At 34.0% G+C, this 16806-nt stretch overlaps 1 protein-coding gene and 3 pseudogenes across 4 annotated transcripts in view; 2 read left to right on the plus strand and 2 right to left on the minus strand.

The window, feature by feature from the left end:
* The window catches only part of INTS2 (integrator complex subunit 2), a 50755-nt gene extending 34663 nt beyond the window's left edge, over nucleotides 1-16092 (plus strand). For 3 of the 4 annotated variants that reach the window (XM_039885829.1, XM_039885828.1, XM_039885831.1), the window contains exons 18-25: nucleotides 118-319; nucleotides 3532-3657; nucleotides 9724-9922; nucleotides 11705-11956; nucleotides 12310-12417; nucleotides 12551-12656; nucleotides 13822-13998; nucleotides 14101-14275. In XM_039885829.1, coding sequence (XP_039741763.1) covers nucleotides 118-319; nucleotides 3532-3657; nucleotides 9724-9922; nucleotides 11705-11956; nucleotides 12310-12417; nucleotides 12551-12656; nucleotides 13822-13998; nucleotides 14101-14270 — 1340 coding nt within the window. In that variant the 3' untranslated portion in view covers nucleotides 14271-14275. Of the gene's footprint in view, nucleotides 1-117; nucleotides 320-3531; nucleotides 3658-9723; nucleotides 9923-11704; nucleotides 11957-12309; nucleotides 12418-12550; nucleotides 12657-13821; nucleotides 13999-14100 lie in introns of all 4 variants that reach the window. The other variant, XM_039885830.1, reaches the window with a different exon arrangement.
* On the minus strand, nucleotides 2235-2353 carry LOC120621224 (uncharacterized; annotated as a pseudogene).
* On the minus strand, nucleotides 2560-2678 carry LOC120621399 (uncharacterized; annotated as a pseudogene).
* On the plus strand, nucleotides 6474-6592 carry LOC120621400 (uncharacterized; annotated as a pseudogene).
* Nucleotides 16093-16806: the final 714 nt, after the last annotated feature.

The raw sequence follows: 16806 nt of genomic DNA on the forward strand, positions 1-16806 counted from the left end.
TTTTAAAGCAACATTGTTTTCTTGATTTGCTTGGCCTGTAGTCTGATAGAGCAATATTACTTCCTCTTTGGTAAATTGTATAGAATTTAGATTATGACTGCTGAGTTTTTCTTTTAGCATTTTCAGCTGTCCCAGTAAGTCACACAGAAGTGATGCAGATTCTAGAACACTTGACTCTACTCTCTGCCAGTGAACTTATACCATATGCAGAAGTATTAACATCCAATATGAACCAGCTGTTGAATTCAGGGGTTCCACGGAGAATTCTTCAAACAGTCAATAAACTATGGATGGTTCTTAATACTGTGATGCCTAGAAGGTAATTTCAGGGTATTGTTACATGTAATAGATAAGTAAATAGCAGTGATTATGTACGATAACCTAAACTTAAATGTTGAAAAAAATTGTTAAATATTTGACAATATAAATCCTTTCTGAAGATTGTTAATTAAAGAGTTGTTATAACTTAAAGGAAAAGAATACACTTTATTTTAAGAAACAGAGAAACTTTGAAGTATTTCCAACTTGAGATCGTTCTTTAAAAGTGAGCCCTCATGTATAGTTATTTGTGGCTCTTGTGATTTAGGTAGCCATTGTGGTCATCATTGCAATAGCTCCAAGTTTTGCTGAACATTAAAATTACATGGTGGGCTTTTAAAATTCTTGATCTCCAAGTTTTAACCCATGCCAATTAAATTAGAATGTCCATGGGCAGGAGTCAGGCATTTTTTTTTTTTTAAGGATTTCCTAGATGATTTCAGTGTGTAGCACAGTTTAGAATACATTGGATTAATCATTTTATCTTTAGTCAGATGGGTGTCTGCTGGTCCATAGATTGTATCAAAGACACCTACCCGGCTCTAAAAAAACAGTACTGGGCTGGACTTAACTTGGGATTTTGATCCAATGAGTCTGGGAATATTCATATTTTTTAAAATTTAAAAATAATTTTTAATTATAAGTAAGTTAACTTTTATGTGTAAATTAATTATAAATAAATTAACATATCAAATTAATAAATGCATATAACTGAAGAAGTTAAATAGCATATAAAGTCTGCCTGCACCTTCCCATTTTAGACTATTCTCAGAGATAACTATTTTCAGTTTGTTTATCTTTTTATTCTGGCATTTATATCTCCCCACATATCACAATAATATGCTTGTGATTACTATGATTTCCTAACTTTTCAGTTTAGAATTTTCTTTTGACTTCCTACTATACAAGATGAAAAGTTAGGACTCTTACCTGCTTCCTCGCCTGTGAGTCCCTCTTCCCCCAAAACACACTTTCCCTTTCTCCATTTCTCCCAACACAGTTATCTCAAAACTTTTGATTAAAACAATATTCAGTGTGCATATTATTTTTCTCAGTGTGCATATTATTATAATAGCGTTATTTATAGTTGACCTGTGCGATATCCTTTGATTACAATTTTTTTGTTATACAACTGCCCTCCTTCACACCCCACACACAGACCCTGAGTTAATATTTGCCTCTCTTCCATTTACTCAGGTTTTTGTTGTTTTCCTTTTTTTTTTTTGTATCAATTCTCATCCCCAAACTCCATTATTGAAGGGAAATTTACTTCATAGTTAGTTATAATACATCAGTAACATTTTTTTTTCTTGGAAACATTCCTTTCAGAGCTTTCCATCCTTGTGTTTGAATCTGGAATATGCTCATTAGCCATCCTGAAATTGCTTTTGCCTTTCTTCTTTGTTGGATTCCATGTTTTTTTCTTTCTTGGTCTAGTTTCTCATTTTAGCGAGTGGAACCCACAGTCAAGTTGTTTCCTGAGAAAGGGTGTTTGGGAGACTTATTTATTTATTTTTTAGATTTGCATGTGTGTAAAGGTTTTTATTCTTCCCCGCACATGTGACTGATATTTAGCCTAGGTGTAGCTCATTTTTCCTTTCAGAAATTTGAAGGCGCCATTCTATTGAATGAATTAGAGCTTCTTTATTGCTGTTAAGTAATCTGATGTTATACTAGTTCCCAATCCTTTGTATGTGACCATGTTTTTTCTTTCTCAAAAGTTTTAGGTTTTCTTCTTTCATTGGTTTCTGGAATTTATTTCATGATGATGTATTTTGGTGTGGGTCTTCTTTTATTCATAGTGCTGAGTACTTGGACATTTTTAGTCTGAGGACTAATGTCTTCATTTCTGAATGTTTCCATGTATATTTTTTTCTTCAATAATTGTCTTCTGTTCTGAATTTTTTTTTTTTTTAAAACAACTACACCTGGTATTCCTAGGTGGTCTCCCATCCAAGTACTAACCAGGCCTGACCCTGCTTAGTTTCCGAGATCAGATGAGATCAGGCACGTTCAGGATGGCATGGCTGTAGACCTGTTTTCTGGAATATTTTGTAATTTGAATTTTAAACCTCTTGGTCTCATTCTGAGTTTTTTCCTCTATCTCTAAATTTATCTTTTGAATGTACTTTTTGGATATTTCCTCAATGTCACTTTCTGATCTTTAATTTGAATTTAAAAAAAAATCTAAAAAAAAAGTTATATTCTTAATTTCTATGAGCTCTTTTTTTTTTTCATTTACGCCTACAGCACCCAGTCTTCCTAGATGATCTCCCATCCAAGTACTAACCAGGCCCGCCCCTGCTTAGCTTCTGAGACCAGATGGGATCAGGCGTGTTCAGGGTGGCATGACCATAGAATCTAAGAGCTCTTATCTGAATATTTTTAAATGTATCCTGTTCTCGTGTTCATATATGAAATGTTCTGTCCTTTAAGGATATTAATTATTGGTTTAAAAATTATTACTTTTTCATTCTTACATTCTGTTTCTTTGGAGTCCCTTTTCTGTTTGTATATTTTAAACTTTTTCAAAGTAGAAGCTTTCTTTATTTTCTGGTGATTCTTGGCTGTCTGTTCATATTTAAGACTGGGCATGCTTTGTTTGTGAGATGAGACTGGCGGACTCCTGGGCTTCACTGTAAGAGATCAGATACACTTCATATTGGTGTATCCCTCAGTAATTCTGATATGCAGTCAAGTTAACAACCACTTTTATAGTCTTTTGATGTCTCATATCAAAGTGGCATCTCACATTGAGATTTTACAATGATAAATATAGAACAGTGACTTAATTTATGGGGCCAGATATAGTTTCAAAGTATTTGGGTAAGTATTATTTCATTTATAGGTATTATATTCCAATTTTATAGATGAGGAAGCAGTTCTGAGAGGCTGAATGACTTACACAGACTCATATAGCAATTATGGTATTACTGAGCTTTTAATTCAAATTTTTATTTGATATGCCATGATTATTTCATTACAGTGGTGAATATTTTTGAAACTATTTTGTGTTTACTGTTTTATCTTCATTTGTTTTAGAGACTTAATAGTGGGTTAGATATCTATAGTTTTTAATTTTTAGAAGTTCATTTATACAAGTTTTCTATTTTTTTCCCCTGAACATATCTTTCAGAGATAGAAAGGACTGAATGGCTAGGGGTTTCAATTATAGTATAGCTGTTTTTGAACATGTGATTATTTTCTCATTAGGCTGTGGGTAATGACAGTAAATGCACTTCAACCTTCAATAAAGTTTGTTCGACAACAAAAGTATACTCAAAATGACCTGATGATAGACCCTCTCATTGTCCTAAGGTGTGATCAGAGGGTACACAGGTACGTGTCATTTGAGTTTCATTTTTATTAGAGAGTTATACTTTGGAGAGTCAAAGAAATTGAAGAAATTCAGTTTTAACTTATATCTAGTGTTCTTACAGGTAGCTGGCAGTATGACCTGTGAGATTTTTTTTAAGTTGTCTATGTTCATGAACTATATATTCAGTTTAACATTTAATATGTGATTAATAAAACCTAGTCTTAAAGAAATGTTATTCTTGGTTTTGGCAACTTTCAATAATAGCCGTTCTTTCTCTTAGAGCAAGACCGGTAAAAAATAATACCATTTCTGCTAGCGTTGTTGAAATGGCTTTTAAAAAACTGGTTTATTGTGAACCATTACATGCATTAAAACTTGGATCTTTTGGCATCTTCAATTGTGATGTTAGCTTCATTGATTTGTCTATAATTCCTTGCCAGTTGCTAAACTTAATTGCTTTGAAGTGGCTTCACCTCAAGGGAGAGAATTAATGAATTCACGTCATTAATATTTGAATTTCTAGTTGCTGTGCTAAGTGATATCAAAGATATATAAGTCGAGGGGCCTTCCTTTAAAGTGATTATTACTTGCATGAGGAAATGAGACAAATAAATGAAAAGTTAAATAATATAGTCCTAAGTAGATAAATGGTATAGTACATAAATGCTGTTAAAAGTTCAGGAAAGATGTGGAGGAAGTGGGACCTGAGTAGTATTTTAAAGGAAAGAAATAGGATTTATATGAACAGATAATATAATGATGATGGTTAGGGGGTCAAGGAAGGTAATAGTGGGAGCAACAGTGTAGAAGCAAGAATAAAAAAGACTTCGAGTGGAGAAGTAGGTATATATTTGTATGTATATATTACTGTTTTTTTCCTTTATTGTTCTATTCTTTAGCTTTTTAATTATTTTCAGTTTTTAAATTTAATTTTTTAACCAAGTAATCGATCATTCACAAGTATTTTAAAAATATCAAACCATATGAAAAGGTATATACATATAAAAAGATATGATGTTTAGGATTTGCTTTGCACTAACCCAGTGGTGGTGGGAAAGCGGATGGAGTTATAGATGAAATTAGACTGGCCATGTGTAGATAACTGTTGAAGCTGGGTGTTGAGTTCTTGGAGCTTCATTAAGTATTTCCTCTTTTATGTGTGTATGAAAGTTTTCATAATATATATTAATAAGTGGACAAACAAGAAGTTTGACAACAAGAAAAGCCTGGTTCTCTCTCATATCTACCATGCTGCCATTGCTAAAGCAGAATCTTCTTTGGCCTCTTTTGACCAAGCCCAGTTCTGCCTCCAGAGGTCAAAAGTTTCCTCCAGAGGAAACTTTGTGGTCATAATGGTGTGTATGTAGCTTTACTTTTTGTATATTTAGAAACTTATAAATAGAAATATTTTTTTGTTTTGGGTGGTTTTAAAAAATATAGTGTATTGTAGGCATTATTTTGTTCTTTTTCTAAAAAAACCACTGTTTTCAACATGTTTTCTATATTAATATGCATATTTCTACCTCATTTGTTTTAACTTTTGCATAGTATTCTATATATAGATTATCAGCCCCATCCTCCAGAAACTCTAATATAGAATGTCTGAAGTGGGTGGAGCTTGGATTTTTTTTTTTAAATACGTACTCCAGGTGATTCTTGTCTTCAATTTGGGGAAATAGTGCCATAGTTTATTTAACCATTGACATATTTTTTCTCACTATAAATACATACATGTTTATTATAGGAAATTGGGACATTTCAGAAAAACCATTGGCAACTGATGGACATTTAAGCTGTTGCAGTGTTTCACAGTTATAAACAAAGCTATAATGCCTGTTTATGCACACATACTAGTTCTGTCTATGATAGACTGAGAAGTGGCATTTCAGGTTTTTCTAAGGGCTTGGTTTAGACTTTAGTGGTTACTCATTTATTTTTTATTTTTGTTTCCTTTTTTATAGTAATTCTTTTTTGATACTTTTTAGTCTTCATTTACGGTTGGCATGTTAGTTTCAGGTATACAACATAATGATTAGACATTTATATAACTGACAAAGTGATCACCCCAATGAATCTAGTACTCATTTGACGCTGTACATAGTTATTACAATATTATTGACCATATTCCCTATGCTATACTTTATATCCCTATGACTACTCTGTAACCACCAATTTGTACTTCTCAATCCCTTCCCTTTGTCACCGCACCCCCTCCACCCCAATTCCACCTCCCATCTGGCGACTATCAAAATGTTCTCTGTATCCATGAGTTTGTTTCTGTTTTATTTGTTTGTTTATTTTATTCTTCAGATTATACATGTAAGTGAAATGACATGACATTTGTCTTTGTCTGACTTACTCCACTCAGCATAAACTCTCTAGGTCCATCCATGTTGTTGCAGGTGCCAAGACTTCATTCTTTTTTATGGCTGAGTAATGTTCCGTAGTATTTATGTACCACCTCTTCTTTATTCATTCATTGATGGATACCCAGGTGGCCTCCATATCTTGGCTATTGTAAATAATGATACAATGAACATATGGATTTACACGTCCCTTTGAAGTAGTGTTTTGAGTTTCTTCAGATAAATACCCAGAAGTGAGATTACTGGGTTCTTATTTTTCTCTTGTTATAGCCTTTGTTTTAAAATCTATTTTGTTTGGTATAAGAATTGCTACCCCAGCTCTTTTGTTTGTTTCCATTTTCATGAAATATCTATTTATATCTCTTTGCTTTCAGTCTGTGTGTGTCTTTTGATCTCTTGTAGACAGCATATGTAAAGGTCTTGTTTTCTTCTTTTAAAAAATTTTTTAAAGATTTTTTAAATTAAATTTATTCTATGGCCATGCCACCCTAAACATGCCCAGTCTCATCTGATCTTGGAAGCTAAGCAGGGGTGGGCCTGGTTAGTACTTGGATGGGAGACCACCTAGGAAGACCGGGTGCTGTAGGCGTAAAAAAAAGAAGTTATTGGGGTGACATTGGTTAATAAATTTATATAGGTTTCAAGTGTACGCCTCAATAATACGTCATATTGCATTGTGTGTTCACCACCCAAAAAGTTAAAGTTTTTTTCTGTCACCTTTTATTGAGTCTTGTTTTCTTATCCATTCAGATACCCTAGTTTTGATTGGAGCATTTGATCTATTTACATCTAAAGTAATTGTTGATAGATATGTAGTTATTACCATTTTGTTTTTTATATTTTCGATCCTTTTTCTTTTTTTCTTCTTAAAGAAGTCCCTCTGATATTTCTTGTAATAGTGCTTTGGTGTTGATGAATTCCTTTAGGTTTTTCTTGTCTGTGAAACTCTATCTGTCCTTTGATTCTAAATGATAGCTTTGCTGGGTAAAATAATCTTGATTGTAGGTCCTTACTTTTCATCACTTTGAATATTTCATGCCAATGCTTTCTGTCCTGCAAAGTTTCTGTTGAGATATCAGCTGATAGTCTTATGAGAGTTCTAATTTCTTTTCCCTTGATGCTTTTAAGATTCTCTCTGTCTTTAACCTTTGGCGTTTTAATTATGATGTGTCTTGGTTTGAGCTTCTTTGGGTTCATCTTATTTGGGACTCTGTGCTTCCTGGGCTTGTATGTCTATTTCCTTCACCAAGTTAGGTTTCCATCATTATTTCTTCAAATAGGTTTTCAATTCCTTACTCTTTTCTCTTTCCAGTATCCCAATGTGAATGTTGGTATGCTTGATGTTGTCCCAGAGGCCCCTTAAACTATCCTCATTTTTTTGGATTCTTTTTACTTGTGCTTTTCTGATTGGGTGTTTTCTGCTACCTTATCTTATAAATCACTGATTCGACCCTCTGCTTTATCTAATCTACTGCTGATTTCTCCTAAGGTGGTCTTCTTTTCAGTTATTGTATTCTTCATTTCTGATTGGTTCTTTTTTGTGTTTTCTTTTTACTTTTATGTTTTCTGTCTCCGTTAAATTTCTCACTAAATTCATCTACTTTTCCCTTAAGTTCATTGAGCGTCCTTATAACCAGTACTTTGAACTCTGCCTCTGCCAGATTGCTTGTCTTCATTTTGTTTAATTTATTTTTTTGAATATTTGTTATGTTCTTTCATTTGTGTCCCCATTTTGGCTGTCTCCCTGTTTGTTTCTCTGTGTTAGATAGGGCTGCTATGTCTCTTGGTCTTAGTAGAGTAGCCTTAGATAGGAGCTGTGCTGTGGGGCCCAGTGGCACATTCTCTCTCGTCGCTTGAACTGGTGCTCCAGGTTTGTTCCTTGTACAGGTCGCGTGTGCCCTCCTGTTGTAGTTGAGTCTTGGTTGCTATTTGTATATCAATGGGAGGGATTCGCTCCTGGGCTGATTGGTTGGGAAGACTGGCTGGTGACCACAGCGGTGGACCTGTTGTATAGGGGCTGACCCTATGGAGCAGGATTATCTTTAGCAGGGCTCTGGTGCCTGCCCAGTCTGCCCTTGGGGTGTGTTGTTCTTGGATGTGGTCCAGGAAGTGCTTCAGCTCAGTCCTAAGCTGGCCACCGGGCGTGCTGGTTCCAGGGCCTCCTGGGAGTGGTCCCACCAAAGGCCAAGTTTAGCCACCTGCCTGGGGCCACCTGGCATGAGCCACCAAGCAATCCACAGATGGCTGCCATCCACGCTAGGCTTGGAGGTGCCACATGAGGTCAACCTACGAACTGAGGCTGGCTGCTACTAGTACTAGTCTTGGAGCTGCTCAGCAAGAGGTACAGGGCATACAGAGGCCAGATGCTGCTTGTTTGGGTTTTGTGAACCTTTGAGAGATTTTAAGAAAGTTTGCAGCATGAGCCAAGACAGACCATTTGTATGAAAAACCACTGGAGGTGTCTTGGGTGGGCCTGCAAGTTGAGTGGGGCAGTCTCAGGGAATCACTGGAGTGAGGTGAACAGTGTTAGCTAGGTCAATGGAGACTCAGATATGGCGGCTGCCTGTGTCTGCATGCTGGGTTGGGGGAGGGCCCAACAAAACAACAGTGGCCTCCACCAGCACTTTTCTGGGAGAAACCTGCCTCTCCAGCCCTTGTCCAGAAGCTAGACAACTCACATCCTTCCCATATGTACCTGGTATCCTTTGAGCCACTGCTCCAATGTGAGTTAGTCCATCAGTGAGTAAGTATGCGTGGGACCCCTGCAGCCCTCTGCCCCACTCAGCCATTATCTCCACTGACTTTCACATCTAGATTTTGATGAACTTCTCTTTCCGGCCCTGGAGCCCCAGGCTCGGGAGCCCAGGGTTGGGGCAAGACCCCTTGCTTCCTCTGGGGGACCTCCATAGCTGAGATATCTGTCCCAATTTTCAGTTGCCAGACATGGATGTGAGACCAGCCCATTCTGCATCTCTACCCCTCCTACCAGCCTTGAGGTAGCCCCTTCTGTATGTCCTTAGTTGTAGGACTTCTGTTCAGCCTAGACTTTAGGTAATTTTCAATGATGGTTGTTCTGTAATTTAGTTGTAATTTTGCCGTGGTCATGAGAGAAGGCAAACACGGTATTTTTTACTCCACCATCTTGACTGGGAAGCTACATTTAATTCTTATATTTATTCTTATTTCATTTAAATTTAATCTGTAACAATCTTTGAGGAATGAATAACTGTACTTAATTTATAGATGAGGAAACTGAGGCTCAGTAAATCATTTCTCCAGATCAAGTGTATAAAGTACTTGCAGAATACAGAATTGTCTTGCTGTCTTGCTCCAAAGAAGAAACAAGAATAGAAAGAATAAATATTCTAGTCTCTTTTATTTTTATCAATAACAGAATATTTCTCTTTAAAGACAGCTGGTTGCAGGATCACATCTAAGAGATTTATGGCTAGTGCCATTTTCTGCCAAAAAAAAAGGCATACATTATATTTAATTTCAGCTGATGAAATAGATAATACTATTTATGTAATCTTGAAATAAAGAATAAGATATATTAAACATTAATTTTGGGAATAAATATTTCAGTGGGAAAAATGTTACTTATACTACTCTTTTCAGGTTTTTCAGGTACTGTTTAGGTTTTTCTAATTATTTAAACTGATCGATCACATTCTGGCTAATTTATAAATTCTTATGTATTTTTCTACTTTCTGTATTTAGATGCCCCCCACTGATGGATATTACTTTGCACATGTTGAATGGATATCTTCTTGCATCCAAAGCCTACCTTAGTGCTCATCTGAAGGAAACAGCAGAGCAGGATAGGCCTTCCCAGAATAATACATTAGGTTTAGTTGGACAAACTGATGGCCCAGAAGTTACTAGAGAAGAATTGAAAAATGCATTACTGGCTGCTCAGGTAATAAAGTAAAATTTAGTCAAAAAGAGCAAGGGCTTCCCTGTTAATAGAATCAGTTAAATAGATGGCATATTATGTTCTCCATATATAATGGTGACATTATGCATTCCTTTTATTACAGAACATACTATAATGACATTACCTCTGCTTATGAATATCTAATGGACTACATTACTAAAATCAGGAATAATCTTCATGATACTAATTTAATATCATGAATAAGGTTTACATTTATATAAGGTTTACATTTTAACAAAATATAGACTTCTTAAAATCAAATGGTTGAAAAAAATTAAATGGTGGACACAAATAGAACAAGAAATATATATCAAATTTTAATATATATGTGTGTGTATATATGTGTGTATATATATAATATATCAGAATGTCAGGCAGTGATAAATACTGTGACAACATAAGTGGTTCAGTTTTATATTTAGAAAAGTTTTATAACAATGTAGAATTTTACTGAAGCCTTAAGTAGTCGCTTTGAATAATAAAGGAAATGTGAGATGATTAAATATTCAGCAATTTGAGGCTTTCAAAATAGAAATGCTTTCTTAGTTTAAAATATATTTTCTGAAATCTTTTCATTGGCAATAAGGGGAATTAGAGTAATAATATAGGCCCACAATCCCTTATCTATAATACAGAAATCCAAAAACCTATGAAAACTGAAACATTTTTTTGTAAATTCAGTTGTCAGAAAAACTTGACCTGACATGACCTCATTTTTTGACAAAACTTGACCTGAATTGATGTGAAGCTACTTATGGCCTTTATTCCACTTAATGTAAATATTGATATGTTTTTCTGCAGAAATATTAATGTTTGACTACCTTGTGCTACCCTAGTCTCTGCTGGAGGTATTATATAATATTATAATAAAAATAATTCTGAGTTCTAAAATAAATCTAGCCCTCAGAGTTTCAAATAAAGAATTGAGAATTGTAATAGCTACCGTGTTTATATAATGCTTACTATATGCCGAGTGCTATTCTAAGTTTTTTATGTATGCTAACTCAATCTTTACAACCAACCTACAAAGTATGGAGTCTTGTCATCTCCATTTTTAAAGGAGAATGAGACCCAGAGAGGTTAAGTGGTCACCCCTCAAGAAACTACTATTCTATGAAATGACACTGAAGCTTATAGACAGAGCAACATTGAGTTGTACAGGTGGAACTTTTCCTTGCAAAACCAGGACCTTAAATAGTCCATCTTCAAATTAAAAAGGAAAAGAGCTTTGGGATGTAATGTTTACGCATTGATTATTAACCACCATCTTCAGAGGAATGAATTAATTAGTTGGTAGCCAGGTAAGAAAAAGAAAGAGAATACAGGATAGGATCCTGGGAAAAGTAGGAATTTAAGAGGAAGGAAAAGAGATTCTGGTATGTCATTTTTTGCCTCCGACCTGTTTTGGATGTCATTGAGTCACTATACTCTTCTAGTACATGTTCTTAAACTGTAGTACATGGATCTGCCTTAGGAATATTTGACTAGCCTGAAATTATACAATGTTTATTTACATATGTTCAGTTTTATAGGGAGAAGGTGTATATGTAGTTTTCAGATTCTTAAAAGGGTTCATGAGCCTAAAGAAGGTGAGAACCACTGTGCTATAAAAGGCTCATTTTTTTCTTATAAGTACCTCTTTTTTTTTTTAAAGAAATAGTTATTTTTATCACTTCTGTTCATGTGAAAACAAAATCAGATTTGGTTTTAAACAAATTTCTCAAAAATTTCTTCAATTCACTGTTTTTCTTTTTCTGCTTGTAGGATAGTGCAGCTGTCCAGATTCTCCTGGAAATTTGCTTACCAACTGAAGAGGAGAAAGCTAAGGGTGTCAGCCCAGACACCATGCTAAGGAACATTCAGAGTGTTATAACTACCAGCACTCCAAATAAGGGAATGGGGGAAGGAGAAGACAATTTACTTTGTAACCTTCGAGAAGTTCAGTGCCTTATCTGTTGTCTGTTGCACCAAATGTACATTGCAGATCCCAATATTGCTAAGCTTGTTCACTTTCAGGTTTGTTTTCAAAGAATAATGTTTTATGGTTGAACTTTATTTTGCGGGGGTGGGGGGTGGTTTGAATACTAAATTAATAGGGATTGTTTAGAAACTGGAGATCATACAAATCATGCTCCTTTGCAATATGGAGAAAAATCCAGATTTTTTAGATTTTATTTCAGCCTATTAAAGTGTTTAGAAAACTGACCTCTATTCTAGCATATCAGAGAGATGAAATGCTAGGATGCATGTAAGGCATTGTAGCCTTCTGAGCAACTTTTACATAAAGGAAAGAAAACCTTCCTTTATATTTTTATTTGTATTTGACTTATATTTTATTTCTAATTTCTCTCCCTTTCTTGTTGAGATAGGGTTATCCATGTGAACTTTTGCCTCTGACAGTCGCAGGTATTCCATCTATGCACATCTGTCTGGATTTCATACCTGAGCTTATTGCACAGCCAGAACTTGAAAAACAGGTAATGAGCATTTTGGAGCATTAGGAAAATTTTAATCTCTCTCCAGTCTCGCTAGTTATATAAAACATTTTATCATTTTAAATACTTGAAGATTTTCTTCAGAAACATGTACTATTTGGATTTTGTATTGCAGATATTTGCTATCCAGTTGCTTTCTCATTTGTGTATCCAGTATGCATTACCAAAGTCACTCAGTGTGGCTCGCTTAGCTGTCAATGTCATGGGAACTTTGCTAACAGGTGTGTAGCCAACCAACCAACATCAATGACAAAACTTCTAACATAAAAAAGTACGTTAGTGACACTATGTTTTCTCCATCACTAATTTATGCCACCTTTTGAAAATTTTATTACAAATGTGATTTATAGTGTAGAGGAGATGAATAGGCAGGCAAAACATATCTTTCATTTTGTGAATGACTTTATATCAATTTATCATAAATAATAAGCTTCCCGCATTTTATAAATGGAGATTAAATCTCTGAATGTAATTACGTTAATAGAAAAGAAGGCAAAACATATCTTTCATTTTGTGAATGACTTTATATCAATTTATCATAAATAATAAGCTTCCCACATTTTATAAATGGAAATTAAATCTCTGAATGTAATTATGTTAATAGAAGTTACAGTTTATTACAAATGCTTAGAGTTCCAGAATAATATAATCATATGTATAAATAAGTATATTAGTTGTTTCCTTGGGTTCTAAAACATACCCTAACATTTTAACCACCTTCTGGTTTGTAGAGTAAAATGGTGTGAAAATAAACTACTTTAAAAGATATGAACTGTAATTCAGTCTTTTAAAGTAATGGCTTAGTTTCATATTCTTTCTCAGGGCTTCCATAATACTCTGTTCATTTTTCTATTCATTGTATTCAATTCACAAAATAATTATTTGTAGTGGTTAAGAGCTTCAGCTGCTTGAGTTCAATCCCAACTCCATCACTAACTAGCTGTGTGGCCTTGAACAAGTTTCTTAATCTAAGTTTTATTTAAGAGTTTTCTCATTCATAAGATTGTGAGAATTAAGTGAAATAATGCAAGTGACATACTTAACACAGTGCTTGGGCATAGAATTTGTGTTGGATGATGGCTGATAACTAGATTTTTAAAAAAAATTTATTTATTTTTATTATGGTGACATTGGTTAATGAAATCCAGGAAGTTTTAGGTATACAATTCAACAGTAAGGCATATACATATTGCATTGTGTGATCACTGCCCATAGTTAGATTTCTTTCCGTCACCACATATTTGATGACCCCTTTTAAAGATGGGCTGACCATGTCATAGAAAACTGAGTATCCTCAGCACAGAGCCTGGTGCTTATTGTATTGTATAGGCTGCGTATGTTGAATTATATGTAAATTCAAAAATTCTGTTTCATTCTTTCCAACAGTTTTAACACAGGCTAAGCGATATGCTTTTTTCATGCCAACTCTGCCAAGTTTGGTCGCTTTTTGTCGAGCATTTCCTCCACTGTATGAAGATATTATGTCTTTGCTGATCCAAATAGGGCAAGTCTGTGCTTCCGATGTTGCCACTCAGACAAGAGATATTGATCCAATTATTACACGTAAGTAGTAACTTATTTTTAAGACTTATTTAATATCTCAAACATAAAAACCAAAATCCTTTCTAGATTTCTTGCCTTAATTTTTTTTCCTTATATTTTTAGGTCTTCAACAAATAAAGGAGAAACCAAGTGGATGGACTGGAATCTGTAAAGATCCATCTTATAAGAATGGATCCAGGGACACTGGAAGCATGGATCCTGATGTACAGCTCTGTTATTGTATTGAAAGCACAGTAATTGAAATAATAAACATGAGTGTTAGTGGAATTTAAAAAAAGTACTTAAAATAATGAAACTGTTTGCTGCATACACCCAACATGAGTCTGCATCTTATAATGACTCTAAACTGAATGGGAACAGTAACATCTTGGAATCACTAAAGTGATTCAGTTCAACATGAATACAATTTAGAACTCTCTTGAGAATCATGCTTGCTGATATTTGACTGGCAGTTCTTTGGATCAACTTTGCTAGTATCTTTATGCTGTAGCAGCTGAGCTTTTTTTCTATTGGGAACACATTTCAGAAACTCATTACTGGAAAGTGAATTTGGCTTTTTATTTAGCTTTAAGTGAAGAAAAACTGCCATGCCTTTAATTTAATTTCTTATAAAAATGAATTTGTGGGTAGCCCTAGTGTTTACTTTCATTGTCAGCTAGTAATAGAGTGCGACAATGATGCAATGATGAGAGGGAGAAAAAGGGAGAATTCAAGAAAAATTAGGAATTTTAATATCCAAATAGAAATCTCAAACTTGCAATGCAAGTAATATTGATGTAAGATGGAATTCTAGTTCTCAAGAAACAGTACTAGAACCGAGAAGGCTTTAAAAAAGTCAAATAGCTTTTTGTAAATGATTTCTGTGGAATTACAAATGAAGATTTTAAGATTTGTACATATTTGCTTCAATTTTTATTGATACATGAAGCCATATGTTTAGAGATACTTAAATAATTTAGAATTTTAAGATGCTGATTTGAAAGTGTTTCTAGAAACATCTTTGTGCAGAGAAGAACCTGGAAGGAGGGTCTCATTTAGTTTTTTTAAAATTTATTTTTATAATCCTTTACTAATTTATCTAATGGTCAGAAATACATTGGTATCTAAAGTTTAGAGCAATAAAACCCATTGAATTAAAGAGCTCTTAAGTTTAGCATCAGGATTATAATTCATATAATTTAAGAAGATCTTTGAGTAAGAAAATATATAGTGTTTCGACCTCAGGAAAAATTAAAAGGCAGAAAATACCATTTTGCTGAAGGATTTTGCAGTCCTCTGTTAGTAACTTCCATTGATTAGGTAGATGCATTCAGGTAATCTACAATCATTTTTTTTTTTTTAAGACTCCAACATAGAAAGTACTTTGCTTTCTGTGATATTCCAGAATGACACCCACCTCCCGCCCCCACTTGAAACAGACCTCTTCATTTGTAAAAGAAATTAGGCAGGCGTGGTTTATAAGAAAAGAAATTTAGCTTCGGCCTTTTTACTAGCAAATAGTCACATCTCATTTTTTCTCCTTTGTAAAATGAGATTACTACTGGCCCTACCTCATAAGGGTATTATGTAAAAACTAATTCGTCGCTGTTTAAAATCACGAAGTATGCAGTATCATAGATGATAGATGCTTAATGTTCAATTAAGTAATATTGTGAAAAATAAAAGCATATACTTAAAAAATACCATACGAATTTTCATATTTTTAAACAAGGCAGTTTTGTAGTCTTTTAAGATTGAATGCAACTGCTCCTGTTCTGTTTTGTTTTTGAACTGGGGCTTTGGAATATTTTGTGTGATTAGGTAACCTCTAGGAGTTCAGAAAAGGTTGAAATATGTTTTCTAACTCAATGCAGTGCACATTCTTGGATCAATTTTCAAATGCTGGTCAAAACCTGCTGTGTTAATAACATTTGCTGTTTTTCATCAGATCTGTTGATGATGTAAATAAAATGTGTAAATATATTAGTAAATGTTAATATTCATGTATTTTAAGTTAAGGTTATAAAATTTGTCACAATGTGATTTTTTTATTCAAGTGAAAACAGATGTGTGCAGCTATTTTGAATATTGGTTTATAAACATTCATATTCTTTACCAAATGAACTTGTAGTTTTTTGTTTCATTTCACTACTGTTAACCTGAAAGGAACAGTCCAGGAGACTGGAATCCAGGATTGTCTGTCTCCAGAGCCAAGGTGGATCTTTTTCTGTTAGGCCACATACATCAAATGGCAATACAAAGTTAGAGTCAATTGAGAGCCTTAGAAATCTGGGAGAGAAAAATCAATAGATATGATGGAGCAGCTACTTAAAAGATTGGATATTTTAAAAGTTTGTAAAAGAACAATTTGAAGGTATTTTTAAGGATTTATTTTTATAAATTATCCTTTATTCCACTGCTTTGACAGTAAGTTATTTCTGTACCTTCCCTTCATCTTTGCTCATACGTACATATTTTCATGTAACAATTCATAATACCCAGTTTGGAGTCTGCTTTTTTAAAATTTAACTTTATATGGAACTTGTTTGCAGGTTCTTTAGTTTTTATAATTATTTTATTGGCTTCATAATGATTTAGTTGATATAACCATCTCCCTATTCCTAAGCTGGGAAATTTTTGATTTTTTTTCAGTATTACAATAGACACTTATGAATTGAGGTATTATTACTTTTTCTTAAAGATTTCTTCTTTAGGATAATTTCTGAGCCTAAAATTACTAAATTAAAGGGTAGAATTTATTTTTATGGCTGTGTTTTATCACTTGGAAAAGATGTAAAGTCAAAAGTGAGGCAAACAAATCGACTCTCC

This window comes from Pteropus medius, unplaced genomic scaffold, assembly GCF_902729225.1.
Source record: "Pteropus medius unplaced genomic scaffold, Ma_sr-lr_union100, whole genome shotgun sequence".
In the NCBI taxonomy this organism is placed as follows: domain Eukaryota; kingdom Metazoa; phylum Chordata; class Mammalia; order Chiroptera; family Pteropodidae; genus Pteropus; species Pteropus medius.